This window comes from Tyto alba, unplaced genomic scaffold, assembly GCF_018691265.1.
Source record: "Tyto alba isolate M040663 unplaced genomic scaffold, T.alba_DEE_v4.0 Super-Scaffold_27, whole genome shotgun sequence".
Lineage (NCBI taxonomy): Eukaryota > Metazoa > Chordata > Aves > Strigiformes > Tytonidae > Tyto > Tyto alba.
Window position 1 is genome coordinate 19,974,258 of NW_024881301.1, and position 24,648 is coordinate 19,998,905.

The 24,648-nt window shown below is 39.8% G+C and overlaps 1 protein-coding gene across 2 annotated transcripts; it reads left to right on the forward strand.

The window, feature by feature from the left end:
- Positions 1 to 215: 215 nt before the first annotated feature.
- Positions 216 to 20,159, forward strand: CNDP1 (carnosine dipeptidase 1). Of its 2 annotated transcripts, XM_042798100.1 has the most exons (13): positions 216 to 277; positions 3,082 to 3,256; positions 7,606 to 7,724; positions 8,547 to 8,690; positions 10,291 to 10,453; positions 11,559 to 11,647; positions 13,603 to 13,803; positions 15,222 to 15,306; positions 15,871 to 16,031; positions 17,438 to 17,602; positions 17,798 to 17,939; positions 18,332 to 18,479; positions 19,342 to 20,159. In XM_042798100.1, exons 3-13 carry the CDS (start codon positions 7,647 to 7,649, stop codon positions 19,445 to 19,447), a joined length of 1,482 nt encoding a protein of 493 aa, XP_042654034.1. In that variant the 5' UTR covers positions 216 to 277; positions 3,082 to 3,256; positions 7,606 to 7,646; the 3' UTR covers positions 19,448 to 20,159. The 2 variants fall into 2 exon arrangements, with proteins under 2 accessions (XP_042654034.1, XP_032866501.2); XM_033010610.2 differs by lacking the exons at positions 216 to 277; positions 3,082 to 3,256 and adding an exon at positions 4,604 to 4,651.
- The last annotated feature ends 4,489 nt before the right edge of the window (positions 20,160 to 24,648 follow it).

Genomic DNA, 24,648 nt, shown 5'->3' on the forward strand with positions numbered 1-24,648 from the left:
AGTGCAGTGTACTGGAAAAGGTGCTGGACAAGAAGAACTTTTTTGTTCCTCTCCAGGGACTATCACTTAAAGCTTGCATGCTTGGAGATCTGCACACAGACAGCCTGCTGAACTAGCCATCAGGAGGTGAGAAGGCTTCACGCTACTGTTCTTCCTTTACAGAGCATCTCAAATCTTTGTGGCCCTGCTCCTGGAAGGTGCTGAGCATCGTTGCTCCATACAGAGGACAGCCTGTAGCTACCAACCCTTGTGAAGCGCTGTGCAATATCTTGCCTAGGTAAGGGGGCTTTTTCTAAATTAATTTCCTTCCACTGACATATCCAGGTGCAATTATTGACATTCAGGTAACAACTACTAATTCAGGATCTTGGGGGTCTTGACCTTTCTGCCAGTGCAATCTCGCTCCACTGTCTGACAAACTCTCACAGTGGGCAATATTGCTTAGCATGTGGTCCCAAGTTCTGGCATCGGTTATGATTTTCTTGAAAGATGATGGCTGGGAAATACGCTTTAAACTGCAGTGTGAAGTGGGAAGGAGTGAGGAGGTGGAAGGGCTTGCTGCTGCTGCACAGGGAGCAGAAGTTAGACATCCTTGCAGGGGAGAGGTATTTTAGGAATTGTGTGAAGGGGCCTCTCCATTCCACACTTCTAGGACACAATGGTAAGTTATATGAAGGCAGTATATTGAGAAATGGCAGTAAGCTGCAATAATAACCAGGTACCACTGATTATGACACTACAATATTATTTCCATTTCCCCGCAATACACCTTCAAGAAACGAAAAATATCTGGCTTGAACTAGAGGTAGTTGCTTATAGAACAATGAGTGGCACTGAAAACCATCATATCATTCCTCTGTCAGTGAAATATTGTTCCTAACAGCATATTTCTTACATATTTGCTCGCTCAAACTTAATATTGTAATTATTTAAGATACTTTTTTAATTAATGTAACAATTAAGGCATGCTAATTCTGCTGAAGTGCCAATGAGCTTAAGTTAATCTTGTTTGTACCATCACTTTGTAACTAACTGAGGCTGCTGCCCTGATGTAGCAACAGAAACACAGAGAAGATAAAGACATTGGTGCTTTTTTTTCTTTTCTTTATCCGGTTGTTTTAGTTCTACTCTTATTTTACTGTAATTAATCTATTTTTTCCTGCTTAAACACTTATTGTATTCCAAAGAGGAGTTGTCCATGCCATCACTCAGCCAAACTATTCAACTTGGTTCTTTAATTTCTTGTAGTTAATAAGCTACCATTTAAGAGTGTTTTTATTAAGGGGATAAAGCTGCCTGCATTTAAAAATGCTTCTAAACAATGTTTGTAATGTTTATGATACTCCATAAATGGAACAATGACCATAAAAAAAAAAAAATCTTTTATATTGTGGACTCTCAACCTTGTTCCAAGTTATAGGTTGTGAAATAAGGAGCAATGGAATAATAAGCTACAAAGTAGTCATTGGTTTGGGTTTTTTTTTGTTTTGTTTTGTTTTGTTTTTTTTTTTTTACACAATAGTATATTTTCTCAGTAGTATAAAGTGATAAATAAGGAAATAGTTGAATGACTAGATTTAGTAGACCTAGTTCTAATCTCACTTGTACTATTGCAATTCAGGAGTAACTCCAGTGTGAGACATTTAAAGGCAGGATTTATGTAAAAATAGAAATATTTTAAATAAATGCAAACAAACATTTAATTCTCTCCCAACTTTTGCATTTCATTTGCAAATGAATTTTCCTGTATTAATCAAATGAAGAACAAGTACATAAGAGACTGAAAGGTCTTTACAAGGTTCTAAGACAGGACCTTGACTTCCCTTTGAGGACTGGTGCTTGTTACTGAATCTGATCATGGGAATAGCTTCTCTTTCAAAATGGAGAGAGGACCATAAGGATAGAAACTTGTACACAAACACAAGCACCTAAAATTTGCAACAAGTTCAGAGGCCCTCTGGTATGGAAGAACTGGCAGCAAGAATGTGGTGAGGCCATCCAAATCAGATTATAGTAAATATTATTCATGTATATTCTAATTTTCCTTTTGATGCTCACTGCATTTTATGAACCAGATTACTAGCTCAGCCTTGCATACTAGTGCATGTAGTTTGCTACTTAGCTGTACCTTCCACAGTTCTTTCCTACTAACCTTTTTGCTGTGAAAAGAGTAAAAGACAGTGCAGCTGTCTTTCTAATAAGGATTTTTTTTATACTGGTGTTTAACTTGTTGCAAACCAATGAGCAGTCAAGCTCAGAAAATTTTCTTGGGTGAATAGTGAATTACTTCTCAGTGGGCACAGAGTGAAATACTACTTCCTGGGAGAAATTATTCTCTTTAACAAAAATGTATTATTTTCTTTTCAAAACAAAGCAACAATCAAAAGCCACCTCTCTTCTGTAAGTCCTCCAAAATACTATTGTAAAGTAGCAAACACTTATCAGCAACACCCAAGCGCTTTCTGATGCTGGGATTCCTGCTAGGATCTGGGACTTTCAAGGAAAAAAGGAGGAGGAAAAGGAGATGGGAAAATTTCCCATGGCTTGATTTGGATATCCTGCTTGGATTATTATATGATAAAGAAGCGGACTTAAGCATCTAAACCAAAAGAGTTAAACTTAAAAGTAACCTTTCCTAACTGCAGAACACAGCTCTGTAAGTGGAAGAGGTGACCTTCCCAGTTCAAGCTCTTATCACCAGCCATAAAGGCAGCTGCAAAACAAGATCACAAAGTGCTAAGGACTTCCTTTGTTAGTATCATTTGTATTACAGCAAAGCAGAACTGATAAACAGGGTCTCACTTTTTTCTCTAATAAATTGGCTTGAGTGAGGGCAGGGCTAGTCATTGCCAATCTCCGAAACGCCCTTAAGGCAGCTCATATCGTAACACTTTTTAAGAGCTGACTGCTGGAAACAGCACTGGGCATTGCAGTGTCACCTGCCAGCAAGTGCCACATCGTACCTATGTTTCCCACCAAACGTTTCCATTGCTGTTACACCGTCTATTGGGTGTGAATCCATTTCTTTAATCATCTTCCAATGCAGTCAGGCTCCGTCAGCAGGTGCTCATCTCCCTGCAGGTGCCTGGATCTCTGCGGCTCCTGGTCATTACAACGGCAGTGGCTGCACGTGGCCAGGGCTGTGCTCGAGAACTGCCACCTGAAGAGTCGTCATCCTCCTCCTCCTCCTCCTCCAAGGGTCTCACCTAGTCAGCTGGAGAGGCGACTGAGGCTTGATTGCCTGCTTCCACCAAAGGTAGGACTCTTATCAGGGGATGTTGTTAAAGGAAGTTAAATAATAACCCCGTCATCTTGGTTATCTTCCTTGATGGTGTTTGCTTAGGGGGAATGTTCCTTTCAATGGAGCCCACCATTGGTTTGGTAAATTAGCTCCTACTGCCATACACATCTTTTTGTCCTTTCATGTCAAATGTTCTTTATATTATTTGCAAACGAGGCAAATTCTGACTTTGTTTTTCTCTGGGTTTGTTGCACAATGTTCAATTTTCTTTGGTACTCCCCCACACATACACACCCCTCAAATGCTGCATCACAGGGAGGAAAGCACTCGGGGCACGCGCTTCAGGAACGGCAAGAAGGGTAGTGAGGCATGTTCAGGAGTTGCTTCTCAAATGTTTTACAGGTTTAGTTGATATTTTGTCAAAGAGTCATCCAAGTTAAAGAATCAACTTGGATTTCTTGTTAAATCACTGCCTCAGAATGCTAAGTTTTCTTTTAACAGCACTTAACAAGATGGGAGGAAGTGAGACACAAAATGTTCTTACTACCAAGGAATGAAGGAAGAGAAACTGCATGACCATCATACATTATTTTTAAAAATAGTCATTCTACATTTTTCTATAAAGCAGCAACTGCTCTTTAAAATGAGATCAAATAAAATCACTTGAAATTGAACACTGAAGTCTTTGTTTGATACTTTCCTCCCTCCCTCCCCACCCCAGCTTTATCATCCTTTCAAATCATTTTTGCCCTCCCTGTAACACTGAGCTATTTTAGCCTTGCTTGAAATCTTTCTACTGCTTTATTAAACATACTCCCTTTTCTGCACAAGCTTTCCCAGTTGTGATCCAAATGCTTTTGAGCCGCATTGTCTGTGTATTAGTAGTGCATTAACGTGAAGTTCCATCTGCTACTCCCCTCCCTCCCTCAAGCACAGCACAACATAGCTGCTACCTAATTTCTTGTTTGAATTATTAGTATTTGGTGCACTCTGCTAATCTGCAGGACTGTGTAAGTATCTTCTCGCATTAATTTTCCCAACTTTGCCACTGTCCATGCTTATTTTTATTTGTGAAAGAAACTATATTTTGTGATATCCTATCAGATTTTCTTGAAGTCTGTCTCTGTTTTGAAAACATCACAGAATTATATCAGATATTCATAGGATGTTTTGTTTGTATGAATGTTTTCATTTTCCGTCACAGCATTTTAGTTTACTCGTTTCATTTTCTTAAACAGTTAGTAGCTAATGAAACATAACTTGAAGACATATGTCTCTCGTCTGCATACTTCCAGGTCACTCACATGTAACACAGATAAAAAAAGGAAGATACAATCACCACCACAGCACACATCCCCTGTGTAAGCAGCCCTTTTGTGATTCTGACCTTCATGTAATTTTAAAAGAAAGGTATGTGTTTCTTCAAGTCACAGTAGGGTGCCAACTATTTATGCACTCATTCTTTTTAGAGTGAAAATGCATAAATTCAGCAAAATTCAGTATTTGAACAGAAAGAGGGAAAACCATATATGATGGAGGCATTGATACTTATCCACAGCATGAGCTTGGTTACTCTAGCAGCCATGTTCTGACCTGTGTTATGATCCTTCTTGTTCATGTGTGGCATACCCAAAAGGTATTTTTTGTAAGTCACTGAACCCAGAGAAGCCCGTCTGGTTTCCTATGGTGAGGTTAAATGAGGGCACATTCAGTGGACTCTGTTGAAAATCTTTTCCAAATTGAGGTTTGGAAATGGCAAGGTAGAAGGAATGAGAGAAATATGTGTGAAACTGAGGCATCTAGCAGGCTTTGTGGTAACAGACCTCAAGTCTCCCTAGAAGAAATTCTGACTAAAATCCTCACATCCTGGCATCTCTTGATCTGTCTGTTGGCAATGCCCATGGCAAGTCTAGGATTCATCCCACTTTCAAATGAATGACCACACTGTACAATGCCTGTTCCTATCACTTTCTTCTGGAGGTGCAGTGCCTTACACTTTCTTGGAGCCCCTCACAAATGTACACCAGGGGTCCTTTCCTCTCCTCAGCCCATGCAGGAACCAGCTCCCCTCTGCGAGACCCACCTCGGAGGTGGAAGACACTATGTCTCTCATAAGGCCCAGCGTGAAGGTAAACTTTGTTCTCCTGGGACCCACTGCTAGCTAAAGCGAGACTGAGCAGCCTCACACAAGCAGAGCCATTGCCTGGTCTCCCAAAAGCACACAGCAACAAAAAGAGAAGCAAACGGCATAAATGTCCTCTGCGATCAGCTTCTGCCTAATACCGATCATCTCTCTGTACCTTGGGCCCCTTTTGGACACGACCTGCAGTGTCTCAGCCCAAATACCCTCCTGTACCTACCCGGGCACCGCCCCAGCAAGCGCCAGCGTCTCATCTCTGTCGGGAAACTTCATCGGGGAACAGTTACCACCACCCCAGCCTGGGACTCCTGATCTTGTCTGCCCTCCGCAAGCTGGGAAGTCCTCCTGGCCATGTCTGGGATTGCACTCCTATGTGCTATTGCCCTCTGTAAAATGGGCTTCAGTTGCCAAATGTTTGTAGCCACTTGCACAGTCCAAGGCTGGAAGAAATAGCCAGTCTGGGGATTTTAAGTTTGGGGTGCTTGTTGCAAAACTCCTGTTATTAGGCCTTACCTGCTGAAGTTCTATCCAAAGTTGACCACAACCTAAGCTACTAAACACCAAAACCTCTTTTGCAACCACATCCTTGTTGTTAAATCTGAGAAGCTGCTTTGTGTTTTCTGAAGTGTCCTGATTTTTTTTTTTTCATGCTTGTTTCAAAAATTCCTGTAATAATCCCTTTTGGTTTAGGCCAAATTGCTGCTGCTGTGACTGGTGATGTGAATATTTGAAGGGGTTGGTTGATTAGATACGCCTCTTCAAGGTAGGGTTCACCTTTTTATGGAGAAAATGTGAGTAGAAAATGGTACTTTGATCATCACTTAGAGGTTTTTTTTCCCAGCAAGCATTAGCATTTCATTAACTTTCCTACATTTAAATAATATGCCTACATTTAATCTCTGCATCCTAAAAATCCCACCAAAATTTGGATTTTCTTATCTCAGTTAACGAGTCATCTCCATGGCAGTACTTTCCAGCTTCACTGTTCTGCAAAATTGGCATTTGCTCTCTTCCAATACCAGTGTTTCCAGTGTCAACAGATGTCAGGAACCGGACACTGGCAATTACATCTAGTGTCATAAGCCTTCTCAGAGCTTTAGTTCAGAGAGTGACCCGTGTCTCAGGCAATGTGGATGCAACCTTGCTTCTAAGGGGAGGTTGGAAAATGGGACCCATCCTTCATACAGACAGGATCTCTAGCCAAAATGAACGGTTTCCCTTCTCTTGTTCATCACACTTGGGTTTTCAATCTTTCTTCTCTGTCAGAGAAACATAATTGAAATTGTTAATATTACCATAGCCTATCATCTTAGCAATGCATCAAAGTTAAGGAATTATGGATGGACCTGCAATGGCACATTTTGTTACTGGTGCAGAATATTTTTAGAATCAAAGTGTTGGGCTTCGACCTTGGAGTCCATCCTGTCACACAGCCCAATACAGCAGCTATTCTGAGTTTAGCCCAGCCAAGTATTTAGCCATCCAAGTATTATTCTGCTAACACGGATTCAAGAAACTACAGCAAGAACTTCAAGGAAACAGGAAAGGAAAACTGCAGGAAGGAAGAAAAACACTTTTTGAAACCTTATGGTTTTTAAATCTTCACTTATCTTGTCAGAAACAAGATGGTGGAGAGGTTTGCAAGTACTAAATGACTTCTGCACTTATCAAGTGCTTCAGTATTGACAATGTTCTTATTCAGCCACAAAAGCTATTTGTTTAATACTCTCCGGTGTCAGGATTGTTCTCCCTTATTCATGTAAAATATGCAATGTGTGTCTGTGAATCCATTTTTCTCTCTCCTTCTGGAAATGACGAAAAAGAAAGATGAGTCCCCTGGGTCACTGATGTGTGTTGTTGATTGCAAGTCTTTCCCTGGGGTTGTCTTCCCAGAACATACAATTTGAGGTTTGTGTATAAAAAAATTGATGTAACAAATGTTTATTTAGAAAACACTTCCCCTGATTTACTTGTAAAGCAGAAATTGTAAAGCTGCTCACTCTTTGGACATTTTTTTACTTTTTTTCTTTTGGAAACTTGACTGTGAGTCGATTGAAGGTTTTATGTGATGAAATAGTCCAGGCATACTTTCTCCTGGCTTGAAAAACTTAAATGAGACTTAAATAGGCTCAGCACTTTGCAACTGTCTGTGCTTTCTAGAACTGAAAAGAAGCGCATATTGTAGGATGTCTCTAACATGCTGAATTTTATCCTTAACTTTCAGATAGCGTCCATCTCAGCCCTGTGCTACTCTCTAAGGCAGTAATGTCCTCACCATCCTCTTCGGCGTTGGAGACGGAGATCTTCCAGTACATTGATGTACATCAAAGTGATTTTATTGAGGTAGGAACTATATTGAAGCGAAATGACAAGCGCAGAACTGGTGCCCCAGAGACCTGTGCTCTATGTGCCAGATGAATGTCACTAAGGTAATGAGCAGGGTTCCAGGTCTGGCATCGGGTGTACCACAAGTGCTTCACAAAGCCAGGCTGCAAGGGAATGGTCTCTGCTAGGGACCCTCCAGGTGGAAAAGGGATTTGCATGGACCTCCACAAACCGGATAGATGGCTGTGGGCATCCTTCGAGTGTGTGCAGAGAGGCTCCACTGAGCCAAAACACACCTGCCTGGGAGAAGCAAGCCAGATAGGATGCTCTCTCACTTGCTTTATATCAGAACTGCTTTTTGTAGGTGTGCTCTTGACAAGGAGAGGAGTCTTGGTCCCATGCTAGTCTATGCTTTCATTTTTGACAGTTCCCTGTGAAAAGGCTGAAACATAATTAGTCCAGTCAGTATCAGTTATGCTTTAAAGCTATGAGCACTTCTGAATCCTCTCGAGAATCACTGAGGTAATTTGTCCATAATGGAATTTCTGCAATGGAAACTGGTCAGCATCTAGTCTACCTCCTCTTTCACCAGATTTTAGATCCATGGTTGATAGTGCAAATGCCTACGTGTGGGCACCCTCCCTGTTTAGAACATCAGGACTTACAACTCGGGGACCCATCTAAGCAATTCCTCTCAACTCTGAAGCCTTATTGCATCCATTACATTGTTTTGGTGGGATAGAAATGAAACCATCTTCCAATGCGGCACTTTTCATGTTCAAGGGCCAAACACTGCAGCATCCTGGGTGATATAACTATATTACTTTCCTTTCTGGGCAGGATCTTAAGCAATGGGTGGCTGTGGAAAGCGATTCTGTCCAACCAGATCTGAGGCAAGAAGTAATACGAATGATGACATTGGCAGCAGACAGACTTGCAGCGCTGGGAGCCACTGTTAATTCAGTAAACTTGGGGACACACCAGGTACTTGTCTGATTCTTGCATTTAAAACATATTTGCACGTGTAGTCTACCTATTACACTCAGTTCTATGTATATGCAAACATATATTATGAGATACCAGTGTTTTTGGTAGATAGATAGCAATTTATTAGTAGCCCTGTAGTTACATGATACCTGCTGAAATCAGTCCCTCCTCAGACTGTCTGATAACAGACAATCCAAATGCAAATAGATGTTCTCTGCATAGCAGGGATGGTTTGACACTTTTAACTGGAGCAGAGCAGTTTGCAAAAGTAAAAGACCTGAGTTTTTTACCAGGGCTTGTTTTCACATTCTTCTGAGTAATGAAGCATGACACACAATGCATCATTTGTCACCAAAGTCTCCATGTGAGTGAGGTAGCTTTTACAAGGAAAATATTGCCAGACAGAAAGGGCTAGCTGTCTTGAGCTTCATCTTCAGTTTTCTGACAAATGCTCCAAGCTATTTTCTTAATGACTGTTGGAAAGCAACAGGCAAGAGTTAATCTCTGGGAAATCTCTGTCTCTAATTACTTACCTTACTGCAGCTGGGGGCTCTTTCCTGCCCTGGGCTGTTAGATTCCTATTCTAACAGGAATTCAAAAGTTCACTAATATCAATTCCCTTTTATTTCCTCTGAGGCTTCTGAGGAGGATTGTGAGAGTCTTAGCACAAGGACCTTGCAGCACAGCAATACTTTAATATTTCAGGTTATGTCATTTAATAGTTGTAATGCATGCATTTAAAATTAAAACCTTAGCATGCACTTGGTATGCAGTTATGATTGTTAAAATATATAGCACTGGTCTGTGTTGATAAAAGCAGGGAATGGATTGTACCTGTTGTTGGAGCAGAGACCAGAGACACTTTTCTCTGCCTAGGGCCAAGATACTGTTTCACAAAATGGGTTTTCCTTTAATTTCTTGGCAAGAAGCAACTATCCTTTCGGATTGCAACAGGCTGATGCAGTCTGATATTAGTGGTGAAAACAAGGGAGTACACACATTCTTTCACTTCTTATTCCTCTCTTCTGTGAGACACCCAGCCTCTCTTGACCAATGTGGAGATCCATTCTGCACAGTGGTACATTACAGCATTAGTTTAGAGCCTTAACTTGTTTTCAGAGATCTGAAATAGTTGCTGCTGCCTCCTGCCGGCAAAACTTTTTATTTCTGTATTTAAGGTTCAGGCCTCCTGCCCTCTGTCTGTGGTGAAATCAAGCCCCCCCAAACAGTTTGTGTGGCCTTTGACTCTTTCAGTGTCACAACATATGCTTTTGTCACTACAGCACACAGTCAGCTTTGTCTTCTCCAGTGCTGGGAATCAAGAGTTTAGTAATGAGGGAGTTTATGACAGTAAAGTGTTAGAATTACTCCATAAAGTCCCTGCAGAATCTAAACAGGTGGGGAGAAAAAATTTAACTTCTCTGGGTAGGTTAGAGCTGGATTCAAAGTCAGATTTGTGCACCTGATCAAATCAGAGCCAACTGAGTATGTAGAAGTATTGACAATACTGAGAATTCCAGGGGTTTTTTTTTATAACATTTGTAAGTTTTCAAAGGTTTGTTTTTCCTTAGTCACTTTTTTAAACATTTCTCCACAGTTGCCCGATGGCCAGGACCTCCCACTGCCTCCTGTGATTCTTGGGGAACTGGGGAAGGATCCACAAAACCCCACTGTATGTTTCTATGGTCACGTGGATGTGCAGCCTGCCAAAAAGGAAGATGGCTGGAAAACTGACCCTTACACACTGACTGAAATCGATGGTGTGTACTTGGACATAAGTTTTGCATCATTATTTGAATACAAAACTGAGATTCTGAGTGGAAGGAAGCTCCCTGTATATGAGGACTTCTCCCATGGAAATCTTTGGGACAAATCCAGCAGCTTTGAGCCTTGATGACCATGCAGTGACTAGTGAGACCCATCAGTGATTGCCTAATATTTGGTGTGGAAGAGCCACATGAGGTTAATGCCACTTTATAGAGTATTCAATAGAGAATACATTTCTGCTGGGTTGTTGCATCAACCATTATCTTCCCTCGCACTTCCCATTCTTGCTTCATGATTCTTAGAACCTCCACCTGCTATACTGGAGCTAAGAAGCATTTGCAGTGGAAGAATGTGAGGCCCCCCTTAATGTAACCATCCTTCCACTACAGCCAACTGAGCACGAAGAGCTCCATTCACTGAAGGAACAAAAATGATGGGTAGAAGGTCAGCAGATGATTAAGACCCCAAGTACCCAGAAATCCTGATTCCCAGGCCTGTGCTACAACCATTAATTTGCCCTTTCCCGTTGGCTGGGACCAGTTCCAAACAGCCTTACCTGGGTAATTCTCCTGCCTCCAGTGGGGACTGCCACAGAAATTTATCACTGTACATGAAGCTGAAATCTGTACCTGTATATAACTGTACAGCTGAATGCTTTTTTTTTTTTTTTTTAAAAAAAAAAAAAGTTATGTACTAGACTTGTAGCTTCAAATTCTACTGTGGTATTTATCTGTGGGGTTTTTGCTGCTTGTTAGCTGGGCTGGCTGATGTGTACAGAAGCTGCATATTGTGCAAATTCTTCAGGTATGCCTGGCATGAACAAACAGCTCCTAAGAACAACAGTGAAGCTCAGAAATTGGCATGTAACAGAAACCACAATATGATGTACATAAAAGGAAAGAAAGAAAGAAAAGTGTACCAGTCCATTGGGAAACACCCATCACCTTATTTAAAACAAGTCAATGAGATTCTGACTCTTTTGACACTTTACTTGACACACCACTACAGCTTCTGCGGCAACAGGAATTTGCTGATCACACTAAAGTGATGAGAGAAGTTTCAAAGATTGCTTAAAAACTTTCCTCTGTTCTTTTTAAGGAAATCTCTATGGGCGTGGAGCAACAGATAATAAAGGACCTGTCCTAGCTTGGATAAATGCAGTGGAAACATTTAGAGCCTTGAAATTAGTAGGTATCAATGAGTATTTTATTATTGTTGCCGTTGTTGTTATTATTATTATTATTATATCATCTCTGGTGGGATGCATTTACATTCTTGTGAGTTAGATGATACATTTCGGTCTCAACAGACCACATACGTTTTGAAATATTAGCTTATTTCTAATGCTATATCCAAGGCACTGGTCCCACTCTGGTAAGAATCTGTCCTTGACCATTTCCATTTTGAACAGTCTGTATGCAATGTAAATACAATATTGCTGTCATTGTCCTACAGAGGAAAACAGACTGGTGGAAGCATTCAATATATATTACATACATTAAGCTGGTTTGATACCCTACTCTCTTGAGAGCTTTTAAAATGGTAAAATAGCATATATCACAGATTGATCCTGAAGACTCATCTCTGCTGTTACATATTGATGATCTTTGGTTTTGTCTACCTACATGTTACCTTCAATTTGTGGGTATGTATGAAGAGAATAAGTATCTAAAAATGCTCGTATGTAATGGGCTGTTCTTTCAACAATGTATTAGGTTTATCAACACAAATACTTTGAATGGGTGCATTAACCATGTACAAATATACTCGCTTAGAGACTGATAAAACTCTACGAGTCAAACTTTTGCCTGAATTACTACAATGACCAATGTAATCTCCAAATTGGTCTGCATATTTAATAATTTTGGGCTAGTTGTACCCCCAGTGCAAAGTTAAACCAACATATATTCTAAACTTATAACTTGGCTAGAAAGCATCCTTTAAGATGAATTTGCACAACACATTTTGTTAGATTGCTGAGAAACAATTTTGTGCCTCTTATGACATTGTGGCACAAATTGAGCATTAAGTCTTGACTTTTAAAGTCCTTTTGAAACCTTCTGGAAAATTGATGTTTTTCTTGCATCAGTAGTACTGAATTGACTTCAGTGTCTCCTAAGTGCTAGCAAGCACACATTATCTGACTACAGATTAGCTGTTTTAAGTGGATATGGTTATGGGGCTGTCTTTCTGCATTTTTCCTGTTTTTCAAATCACTAATAGCTATGTTGGCATTTTAACAAACTAGCAAAAAGAAGTCTTTGTTATTTGAAGCCTTTCCCTAGAAAACAGCACAGACCATCAAACAATATTCATGAACAGTTTGTTTCTAAACTTTTTGTGGTCATTCAATGAACCATTGGTGAACCCATCCATAACACAAGTTCATTTAATCCTACACATTTGTTCCTGTGTTTAATCTGAGCATTGAATCAAAAGAGAAAACATCTTAAAGCCTGTAATGAGAAAATTAATTGGAATAGGAAACTATGCTCAAATTTATTTCTCCTATGGGACGTGTCAGCACAACTCACACTATTCCATAACAAAAGTATTATTAGTTACCCTTGGAAATGCATCCTTATGAACTAGCAGGCAAATGAATTAATGAGTACTAAAAGGACAATTATAGTAGAATCACCAACAGCATTTTTACCACCAGGTGGGTAACTCTGGTGACAGATAAGATGTTAGGAAAACCACAGCAGTGGACTTCTGCCAGTGGTTCCCTCATGGGCACTAACAGTGGAAATATAAGAGGCAGGAAATTTTCTGTGAAAATGCAACTGTTATTACACAGTTAGACTTTCCAAAGCAATTAGAATATTTAATAGCACTGAGAGAAAGCACATTTAATGAAACAGTCCAGCAAATTTTCTGAAAACACAAAGAAGGAAAAAGGTATCACTTATTCTTCATCAAAAATGAAAAGTAGATAAAAACATAACGAAACCCACATTTTTCTGGGAAACTGTATGTGTCTGTTTATCACTGCCCTTTCTACAGAAGCAAGCTATATATCCTATATCCTTCTTTTCCTAGCACAACTTGTACTGCAAGCCAGTCTACTTCTGATTTTAAAGCTTTTTTTCATTTTTGAAAATGCTTGTTCCTTACCCAGACTTCTCTAATGTTTATCTAGGCTTTGCCAGTGAACTTCAAGTTTGTAATTGAAGGCATGGAAGAAGCAGGGTCCTTGGGACTAGAAAAGTTACTTGAAGAAGAAAACCAGTGCTTTTTCTCTGATGTTGATTATATCGTGATTTCGGACAACCTCTGGCTTAGCAACAAGAAGCCTGCCCTTACATATGGGAGTCGGGGAAATGCCTGCTTCTTTGTGGAGGTAAAGTTCATTTGAACTGAGCCCCTGATCAGAGCGCAGTGATGTAACTGTAATCACATCTACATCTGCATGCAGAGAAAGACTGAGAGCAAGCTTAATATTTACAAACACAGAGCTTTCTTCCATATCCTCTTTGGCTTGTATATATTTTCCTTCTCATTTCAGTTCAGTTACCCTTGTTTACTTTCATTAACTTCTCTTCAATCATCATTTCTTCACTTACCTCTCTCCCCTTGATCCTTTTCCTATCCCATTACTCTCCTACCACTGTCCCAGTCTTTTCTCATCACTCCCTCCACACATCAACTCTGTTCTCTTGCAGCGTCATCCCTGCACCCCCCGGCTCTCTCACTCCAAAACCATTTCTTCTGCTGCTCTGCCCTTTTGCAGCAGATACTGCTTAGTGCAATGTATCCCCCTAAAGGGACTAAATTTGGTTGGATTCCTGGTTTTAAAAGCCACACAAAATTTTTGTAACCATTGGCAGAAGCAAATAACAGGGCACTGTAGTATATTTAACAGCCAACATGAGCTACTGTGAAATGAAGAGCAGAAATTTCTCATCCGGAGACTTCCTGATGAAGCATAAAAGGAATTCAGAGAGAAGATTAAAGAACTCAAGAACTAAGGAAAAATCTGCACTAACCTTTATGTCTGAAAAAGAATGAAATTTGTTTTTAACCAAAAGAGCCTTGGCAGCCTTTATTCAATTCTTCTAAGTCTTGGTTAAGAAAAACGATGCTATTAAAACATCAAAAATGATCTCTGCCTGCTACCAGACAGTTGGCTGTAATGAGGTTTTGAGAAGAATAAACAAGTTCGTTGCAGGAAAATAGTTTATGATAAACCCGAGTATGAAAATGTGTATGGAAAAAGAACCCATTTAATAAACCAAATGCCTCTCTCTAGTCTAAAGCCACGTGATTCAAGAGACCTCTAAATTCTTATTTGTTGCAATCTGGAATTAAGGTTGGACATATATTTTCCTAATGCAAAACAAGTAAGGTTCTTTCTTGACTTTGTTATGAAGATTTTGCATTAAATAAAAAGGATAGAGAACTTGAAGAATTTATTCTGCAATGTTAGAAACAGGAATATGCAAGTGTTTCACTTACAATGTATTTAATCTTACTGAAGCAAATGAGGGAATGGAGAGGGACTCTTGCTCTCAAATGCCTCTAAGTGCTACAGACAGCTGAATTCTTCTCTCTAGTGGTTAACAAGAGAGCCCTATCTTCTCTTTACCAAAGCAAATTGTTCCTGACATGAAGTTTTCCATTTTATAAATAGAAACACATAGTCATTTTCTATTAGTTTTTGGCCTCGTTTTAAAAACTGAAGCTACCAGTCACTGTGGAAAACAAACACAGAAGAATAAGGTAGGGACTATTTATATGTAACCAGTGTTTTTGGTACAGGTTGAATGTGGTGACAAGGACCTTCACTCCGGAACCTTTGGAGGCATCATTCATGAGCCGATGATGGACCTAATAGCTCTGCTGGGTAATAACATGCATCATTCTCAGGAGTAACTGGGGAGCAACAGCTAGCAATTAGCCTAACGAAGATCAGTCCCATGTTTAATTGACCTGAGTAAGGCAAGTCTAATTGAAGCAAGATTCCCAGGTTCCCAAAACTCAGCACAGCTACAGCGGCAGCAGCTGAGGAAGTGAATGTCCCCAGTAAGGCCAGGACCTCAGACATGTGCCCGTTAAGCTGAGGTCAGTCATGTGTCCATCAAGAATGTTTAAGGATTGCTGGCCACTTGAACATATACACAGGTAGAGAAACCTTACTTTTTAATGCTGATTTGTATCTCAGTAGGATGATATTTTCATGTCAGCAGCTGGGCTGACACACTACAAACTACACACAAACAGCAGCCCAATGGTTTTCTTAATAAATACGAAAATACATTAAGTTAGGTGCCACAATTTGATGGATGCAAACAGTTGTTAGTTAGGCTTACTCATTAAATGGTTAGGAAGTGAAAAGGAAAAGATGTTGTGATTGCCAAGTGGAAGAAGTAGGTCTCACTTGTACTGGTATCTCTGTCTTATTTTGTAGACAGCCTTGTGGATCCCTCAGGTTGTATTCAGATCCCTGGAATCTACCACAGTGTCACTGCCCTGACAGAAGAGGAGAGAAAATTATATGAATCGATTGAATTTGATCTAGAAGAACATAAAAATAATAGTGGTGTGAAAAAATTCCTCTATGGCACCAAGGTAACATACAATTTGTATAAATGGTCAGCAGAAAGAATTTAAATCACCCTTTTGTAGCATTCACGCATAGGGCCAAAGATATTTTCAGTCAATGGCAAACTCAGAATAAAATAAAGGAGCACAGAGCATTAAAAGGTAAATACAATTAATCTGCTGAAAACGTAAGCTACTGCACCTGGGGAAAGTGATCCAAAATATGAATAATCAATGAAAAGGCATAATGCAAAACTAACAATATCGCTCCCCCTTCCTTGTACTACCCCTTCTCTCCCCCCTTGCCTAACTAGCCAAACAAAATAAGAAAATAAGCATTAAAACCCCTGCATACAGATTACATAGTAGGAAAGAAGTTGTATTCAGCTCTGAAAAAAGGGGAAGCAGTTTTAGGCAGATGTGTTTTGGGTGTTTTTTATTTGTTTAATTCAGATTTTGATGTCTGCCGAGCATGCCAAAAAACCACCCAAAGCTATAAGCCGCTCTTTGCCAGCATTTAAAAATTATATCCTAAATAAAAAACAGCAGGTAAAAGCTGGCTCGGAAAGATCTCTCTGTACAAGAGTGACATCTGGGAGAAAGGAGAGGAGTGATTTAGTGTTCTATCACTACACAATTATACTGGTATAAGCTCTGACACAGGTGCTATTATTTCCATGAAAAAGCTTCCAAATTAGCCTAAGATAGACTGTAATAATCAGTAATACAGAAGTATAATGTAACTACACTATATAAGTTTTGATGCTTCACCTATATGAGGATGAAGTGGTGCAAATTTTATGTGTACATAAATCTCTAGTCTCATCAGATTGGAGCAGAAGGGAAGGAGTAGTGCCTTGGGGTTCTACATGAAAACCAATTTATAATTTATGTACTTCTTTCTTCCTTAGAGTAAACATTTTCTTTTCTATATTTTTTTTTTAACCCTTCTTCTCTTCCCCAGAAAAACAGTTTAACTTGGTTGTTGAGCATTATCATCTTACCTATTGCATTATTTAATGATCATTAATAGAATCTCTTCCTTGGTATCATCTGGGAGGAGTCTGGCTAAATTGGTCACAGGTTTCTCCTGCAAGAAATTCCCAGATAAACAGATGGTCAAATCAGAAATCGTTCTTATTTTTCCTTGCACTAAAAAAATTTACTTCCAAGTTATTTTAAAACAATGCTCCACCATTCTTGTTGTGCATAAAAAGCTGTTCTTATCCAAATATTTCTAAAGGTAAATAAACACTGACTGAAAGAAGTAGTATTTTTTAAAATTAAAAGATATGTACATTGTTTTAAACATCTCTAAAATACAGAGGTCTCCAAATACAAGTTTTATGATGTATGTTTCTTCACATCAATCTGTATCAACTGTGAATGTCTCTAGTGTCATCCCTTATCTTTTCAATGTTATGTTTTTGAAGGAAGAAATACTTCTACACCTGTGGCGTTACCCTTCTCTCTCAATTCATGGGATCGAAGGAGCTTTTCATGAACCAGGGATTAAAACAGTCATTCCGGCAAAAGTCATTGGCAAATTCTCAATCCGTCAGGTCCCCCACATGGACCTTTCAGTTGTGAAACAACAGGTAAGAGGCAAACCTCTTCTTTGGCCTCTACTACGTAAACTAAGTTGCTCTTAGCACTTCACAAATTTACACCTGCAATAGTAAAATGAATGTTCCTAGCATTTATATGCTTCTGAGAGCAGAAGTGGGAATGTGGGTGTAAGCTTGCGTTGCAAGAGGATGAATGCTTCTGACTGCAATGTGCTTTCCCCACAGGTGGTGGAGCACTTGGAGGGGGTCTTTTCCAAGAGGAACAGTCCAAACAAACTGAAAGTGTCCATGCCTTTGGGTGCGAAGCCCTGGCTTGCTGATATTAATGATCCACTATATAAAGCAGCAAGAAGGGCAATAAAAACAGGTATGTCCCTTCTTTTTTTTCAGTTCTTAATGTGTCTGCAAGTGTGCAGGAGAATCGCGCTCATCCATAGAGCAAAAGGGTTTCCCAATTCAGTGCTACAGTCACTTACTCCTATGAATCTCATTGATTTTGATAGAACAACTCAGCCATATCTTCTTCCACACCTTGCTGAATTGGGGTATATTTAATAGGAGTAGTCAAAAGACCTCATTTGGTTGTTTTTGTGCACTGCTATGAAGCTAGAGGTCTGTAAAGTGAAGCAGGTTCATGAAATCACTCAAACCAATTTCTACTCAGCAGCTCTTAATATCAGCTATCTGCTCAAATATATGGTAGCAGAAGAAAGCACCTTTATTTGCTTATAATGGATTAATTCTTTCCATGTATTTCAGTTTTTGGAGAAGATCCAGATTTTATTCGTGATGGTTCAACAGTTCCTGTTGCCAGAATGTTTCAGACTATAACGCAGAAAAGTGTGATGATGTTTCCAATCGGAGCCGCTGATGATGGGGAGCACTCTCAGAATGAGAAAATAAGCAGGTTTCTTTTGTTTATCCATTTGCGCTATAAGAGAAGGAGGGACAACTGATGTCCCCTAGCACCCACAAATAACCTGGCCAGACGGGAAGATTTGCTGTGCACTGGACAGTCCCAAATTACTGTCTCCGGCAAACTTGTTTCTGTGCCAAAGCAGAAAGCAAAATTCCCAATCTATCATGTACTGCTATACGCTTTTCATGGAGTGTCTACTCAGTCTTCAAATACAGCACATGGGCATTTTTCATTTCACTGCCACTGAAATTCACCTCTGGTCTGAAAGATGATGATGTAGACAGGCACTCTTCTGTCACAGCATCCATTTCGAAGTATGCCAGTCAGACACATGCAGGCTAATGGTTAAGTAAGGATTTTGATGGCTGTCAGTATAAATTGATATAAAGGTGTATTTATATTACAGGGACCAAAACTAGTGTAATTATATCAAAATTAGCTTAAACTTGCCACTTGTGCTCATTCTTTGAGGCACCATGGTAAGACACTGCTCAGAGTGTTGCCTGAATATCTAAGCAGCTTCTGAGTCAAGTCATGTTGAGCATGAGGAACTGGAGAATCCTGCAATAATTCTCGAAGTATTTTTTACTTCCCCTCAGTATAGTCTCAACCCTTATGGCTACAGACAATAGTAATTAGGGGACCTAACACTGGAAAAAGTTTTCTCAGTGAATCCCTCAGAGTAATGCCAATTGAAGGATGTTCTGAATTTCTGTGCACTGCGTCCTATTTTTGGGTGACCAACCTTGAAAATTCCTCTGAAGACTAAAAACTTCACTGGACTATGCTGCTAATTTGAAGAGCAGAACAGCCTGACAGGGTTTCATTCTCTTTCCTTCCTTCTTCACAGACACAACTACATTGAAGGAACCAAAGTGTTTGCAGCCTTTTTCCTGGAGATATCAAAGCTACATAGGCACTTACATGAAACTTCCAACACAGAGACTAACAACTGATAGACCATCACAAGACAATCTGCAAAACACTTTTTTAGTCTTAAGCTTTCTAATTTCCTGATCTGGAAAAACACGTAAATCACATGCTAAGTGGGTCTGAACTGGTGGAAAAAATAAATGTCATGCTATTAATTGGCATACTGCTAAATGGCACGCATTTGTGATCCAGTCAATCTAGTGATCTTATCCCTAATGCTGTAAAACAGGTTTAGTGGTAATTCATTCTTGTTGGGTGGAATATGTTACATTTTAGTTTTAAAATTCATGGCAAAGGGAATTTTTACATTTATTAAAATTACTTTACTTCTCTTTTGTAGCATCACCATGTTCACTCTGCCTAGCTCATATTCCAGTTTCTGAATATGAGCAATACACAACACTAGCTTCCTCCTAACTATATATAAAATTTAATTATGTAATTGTCTGAAAAAAGATCCACTATCAAGTTAATCTCTTCCCTGTCCTTCACATAAGGGTGTAAATAGGAAATGCAATACGAGTAACTTGCTGAATTTGATGTGAATACTTGCCAGTGAACATCTATTTATGGGAATAATCACTGAGGTCAATAGAACTGCAATAGTAAATAAACATTTCCAGGTCTGGATTCTTCCTTCTTCCCCGCCCCCCCCCCCCCAGCATTTAATCCAAATCTCCCCAAATCTCCTCTTGCTGTGAGCACAGTTTTAAGAATCACTACATGATATGTTTCCTTCATGTGGCTTTCTTTTTGTACAATAGAAAAAAGTTTTTATAAACATCTGTTCTGGCCGAAGTCTGTCATCAGAAGGGTGTTCTTCCACCCAATTCAAAACTGGTTGTTACACTGATAATTAAATCAAAGGCAAATGATATATTTTGAAATTAAAACAATAGTTGAGAGCTCTGCTGTTTAGGCAAACTATACTTTTTAAAATTTGAAAATGTGATTGTTAATATAACATATAGTTAATTCACACACAACCAGAACAACTGAACCAGATTTAAGCAAAAATTTAGCAGTGTTATCCCTACTGTTGAAACAAATGACGTTAATTAAATTACAGAAAGTAGTTGGTAACTTTCCTTTCTCTCCCGCTACCTCCCTGCAGAAGCCTGCATGAATAAAGTTGATTAAGGGCATAAGGTGTGGATGTGTAGTCTATAGAAGGGAATATTGTACCACAGATAACTTGTATGAACAGATAATGCAGAAATTTATTAGGATGAAAGTCTTGGCAGAATTTAAAAACTTAAACAAGCTTCTGATTTTTAGTAGCTCCTCTGAAATTCCTAGGAGCAGGACATAAGAGGCTGGCCTTTTAAGATATCTGGGAACAGTAATTATCTGGGATGCTTAGGTTTCAAATCGGGTTCTCAATAAACACTAATTTTCAGACTTAGCCAGGGCTGTGAGGCTCACAGTTCAGCTGTAAGAGCTGAGCAAGGATGCTGGCGGCGTTCAACGGGAAAAGGAGGACCCAGCTCAGTCTCTCTTACTTGTGTTGGCTCTGCAGACTGCGTAACTGCAGTGTAACTTTTGGTGCCCATGTCAAGAGGGAGGACTCCAAGACAAGACAAGGACCGAACCTCCAAGATCAGAAGACTCCAGTTTGCACACCACCAACTTGCTGAACAGCTTCTCTGCAATGTCTCAGCTCCCTTCGCCCGCTGAAACCATTTAGGAACCAGCACGGTAAGGAATGCTGCAGGGGCAAGCACGGGACTCAGGGCAGATCGGTCCATGCTTAAAAGCTATCACTCCATAAAGGTAAGTGACTGCATTTTGCTGAAGTATTTGAAGACATACAACTGGCATAAAACATCATTTGCAATCTGCTGTTTTGCAGTGGCTTTACTGAGTGCATCACTGAAAGAAACAGCTACTCATATGACACTTTTGGCAGAAGAGAAGAGCAGAAAGCTGAGTAGATGGTGGAAGTGGCAGATTCCCTCATCAAAGAGGTACAGAGGCTGTGCTTCTAGGAATATAACTGCTCTGAAAACCACTCTAATCTATGCTGTCTATGGGTTCTACAACATTAGGAAGTGCAACTGAAGGTGGGCTTATGCTATATGTTTTTTTTTTCTGTTGCTCTTTGGAGCGCCAAATAAAATATAGTCAACAAATACAGCATCATTTTATAAGCACAGGCACTATCAGAGCAGGGCACCGAAATAAGGTTCTGCTCTGAAATAGCCACTTACTCTCAAGTGAAAACTGTGTGTGTGAAACAGTGGGAGCAATGAATTATGCAGACCACCTTCACACCTCCATCAGTCCCAGAAGAGAGAAATAGCAGAAAACTTCAAATTCAGATTCTTCTGGCCATGAAAGAAAGCACTGGGGAAGCCACTCCCACCCACGGGGGTATCCAGAGCTACTGTTTCCCTCTTAGATCAAGACAGGGCATCCACCAGCCATCCTGCCTTTTCCTTTTTTTTTTAATGTTGTGCAGCATCTCATCAGCCTTTTGAAAAAAAAATGGTGTGCATTTTTCTAAGGTCTGTACTGTTATACACCATGTCTAGCAAATGTAACTTCTCGGTTGTATTAACAACTTATTTGTTGCCACAGTAAGCTAAAGATAACTCTAAAATAATAGTGTTAGAAATAGGATTCCAGTTTGTTTCTATTTGTTAGCCTTATTTTAGATATGCCATATCCCATGTCAGATCATATTAGATATTCCCAAATCCTGAACAACTAACTGAAGAAATCGTATGTACACTTTGTGTGTGTACATATACATATGTATGTATGTAGCTGTATAAATATGTGTATACATATGTACACTTACAAGATCTAATCCTGACATTACTATTAAAAATCCCTACCTGTTCATACTGATTCAGGTTTTTCTTATTAAGGGTTGAATAATGGCTTTTGGTTTTGGCCAATTTATGTGCAAAACTACAAATGCTACAGTATGGCTATTATCACAGTTTACCCAAAGTCACAGAAAAGGGACACCAAAAAGAGGTGACTTTTCAGTGTAAATTGGACTGGTTAACCTTTATTCTACACTAGTGTTTACACTGTGATAAAGATCTACTGTTAATTTGTGTTTACTTCAGGGTACCTCTTCACAGTGAAACCTGAGTACTGTTTGTTTCACATATCATATTCTGTATAATCATGTAAGAGGATGATTTGCTGGTTAAACTCACCCAGGTAATAAGAAAACAACTTTGTGGGGATGTCTGACAAGAGTGTCTATCCCTTTGAAAGCCTGATAGAGATATCAAGACTTGGGTGCCTAATGCCAGTGGGGATGTCCTATGGTACCTGAGAAATATGCCTCAAGGGTGGCAGACACAACTCGCACCCCGTGTGAACACTGCCAGAGGAGTGGCAGCTGGCCCAATGCAGCACCCCAGAGCACCTCTAGCAGCACTAGGTGCATGTACATAGTGGGTCAAGGTCTGCCTGCCTCCCTGGGACATCATCCCAAGCCTTCCCTCCTGTAGGTTGTACATCCATGCTGTAGGGAATCAAATGCTCAAGGGTGGGATCTTATTTTCCTACTGATAATTAATGTGAAAGAAGAAATTGGAACATTTTAATTTCCATGTAAAATCAGTGGGCTTAAGTGTGAAAGTTGCTATTTTATACTAGATAAATACAGATTTTAATCTTTAAGTAATGTCTCAAATGAGAAGACTAAAAAATGTGGCAGTCAGCTAAAATCTTGGAGAATGAGTAAAATAATAAGATGCTGACAATAGGAGCTGAAGGCATAGAGAGATGAGCAGCCTCCTGAGACTGAACACTAATCAGGTCACCATCTGCTTAGCCTGTGAAAGTGGAATATTAGGCTTACTCATGTAGTTATGGTTTTCCTTTTCAGTAACATTACTCCCAAGAAGCTTGACTTTGACTTCTGCTTGTTATTCCTCTCAGAATACGGCATTTAGCTTGTTTGACAAAATGTTATAAAATGCCTTGCTAGTTAAGGTTGTCTATAGTCCATGTTTGGACAGGGAAGATCGGGCAGCTGTGCCTTTACCGGTGACAGAGGAGCCCAAGTCACAGTGGCCGGTGCCAGCGAGGAGCCACAGTCCCCTTGTTCCTGATGGAAACTTCCACCTGCAAGTAACATGTAAAGTTAAAATAGTGATGCATGAAAAATGTCCTAAACACATTCTTCTCATTTCACAGATATTGTTTAGTCTCCCTGGCTCATCTCCACTCTGCTCATCACTAGGGTGTGAGGGGTGGGGTGCCTGTGCGTGCAAAACTCACATATGGTGTACGTAACTGCACACCCTCGTTCTCACCTACCTCTCAAGTCTGTCCCCTCTGCTAACCGACACGCTCACCACCAGCTGTTTTCCACCATGGGATTTTCCAAGATCCTAAAAAATATCTGCAGTTTTTTACCCCTTCTCCTTTTCACTTGCTTTCTGTTTTTAGAAGACTTCTCCTCTAGAAAGATGACGATTCTGGAACTGGTCAGAACTGTAGGTGTTATCATAGTTTTGGAGCAAGTTACTCTCTTACAGGAAAAAAAGTGTGATATTTTGACAATACTTATTGCCACAAGGTGAAGCTTAATCGATTTTCAAATTTATACCTCATATTATAGAATCATAGAATATCTAGAGTTGGAATTGACCCATAAGGATCATTGAGTCCAACTCCACATGTGTCTGTATTTTGAGCTGCAGACATATCATGTCCTTTAAGAGATAAATCATTACATAAATGTTTTAAACAAATCTATGAATAGAAAAATATGAACAGTTCCTTGTTAGTGGAGTTCATTTTTGTCTATTTAGCCCTACTGCCAAATATTTCCATGATCTTTTCACTTGCATCCTTTGGAAACATGTGTGAAGAACTCCATGTTACAGGTCATTCTGACAAATATGTAGTAATGCTTTTCCTGCAATACTGCTACATTAGGTTGCATAAAAATAGACCAGGAAATTCAAACTGACCTGCTAGCAGTGCAAGCATGGTGGTATACAGTTTTGCCAGATCTCTGCAGATTTCTTTTCAACCGAGGTATGAGCTTGAACTAGGTGTGAATCTTCTTTCTCAAGTCACTTAGAAGTTATTTGGATATCTCCACCACTTTTTAAGGAGGTAAGTGTAAGAGCCACTGACTGTTTTAACGAGGCTTTCGAGCCCTGCCTGAGGATCATCAGCTCCTGCAAAGCTTTTCAGCCAATTCTGCAACCCACATGGAATGAGTTGTTTGAGATGGAGGATGGTG

What these genes read in the sequence shown, in the direction of transcription:
- CNDP1 (XM_042798100.1), top strand. Translation starts at nt 7,647, where the DNA reads ATGTCCTCACCATCCTCTTCGGCGTTGGAGACGGAGATCTTCCAGTAC. An exon ending in GGACCTAATAGCTCTGCTGG is followed by an intron (nt 15,307 to 15,870) that starts GTAATAACATGC and finishes CTTATTTTGTAG; the next exon opens with ACAGCCTTGTGGATCCCTCA. An exon ending in CAGAATGAGAAAATAAGCAG is followed by an intron (nt 18,480 to 19,341) that starts GTTTCTTTTGTT and finishes CCTTCTTCACAG; the next exon opens with ACACAACTACATTGAAGGAA.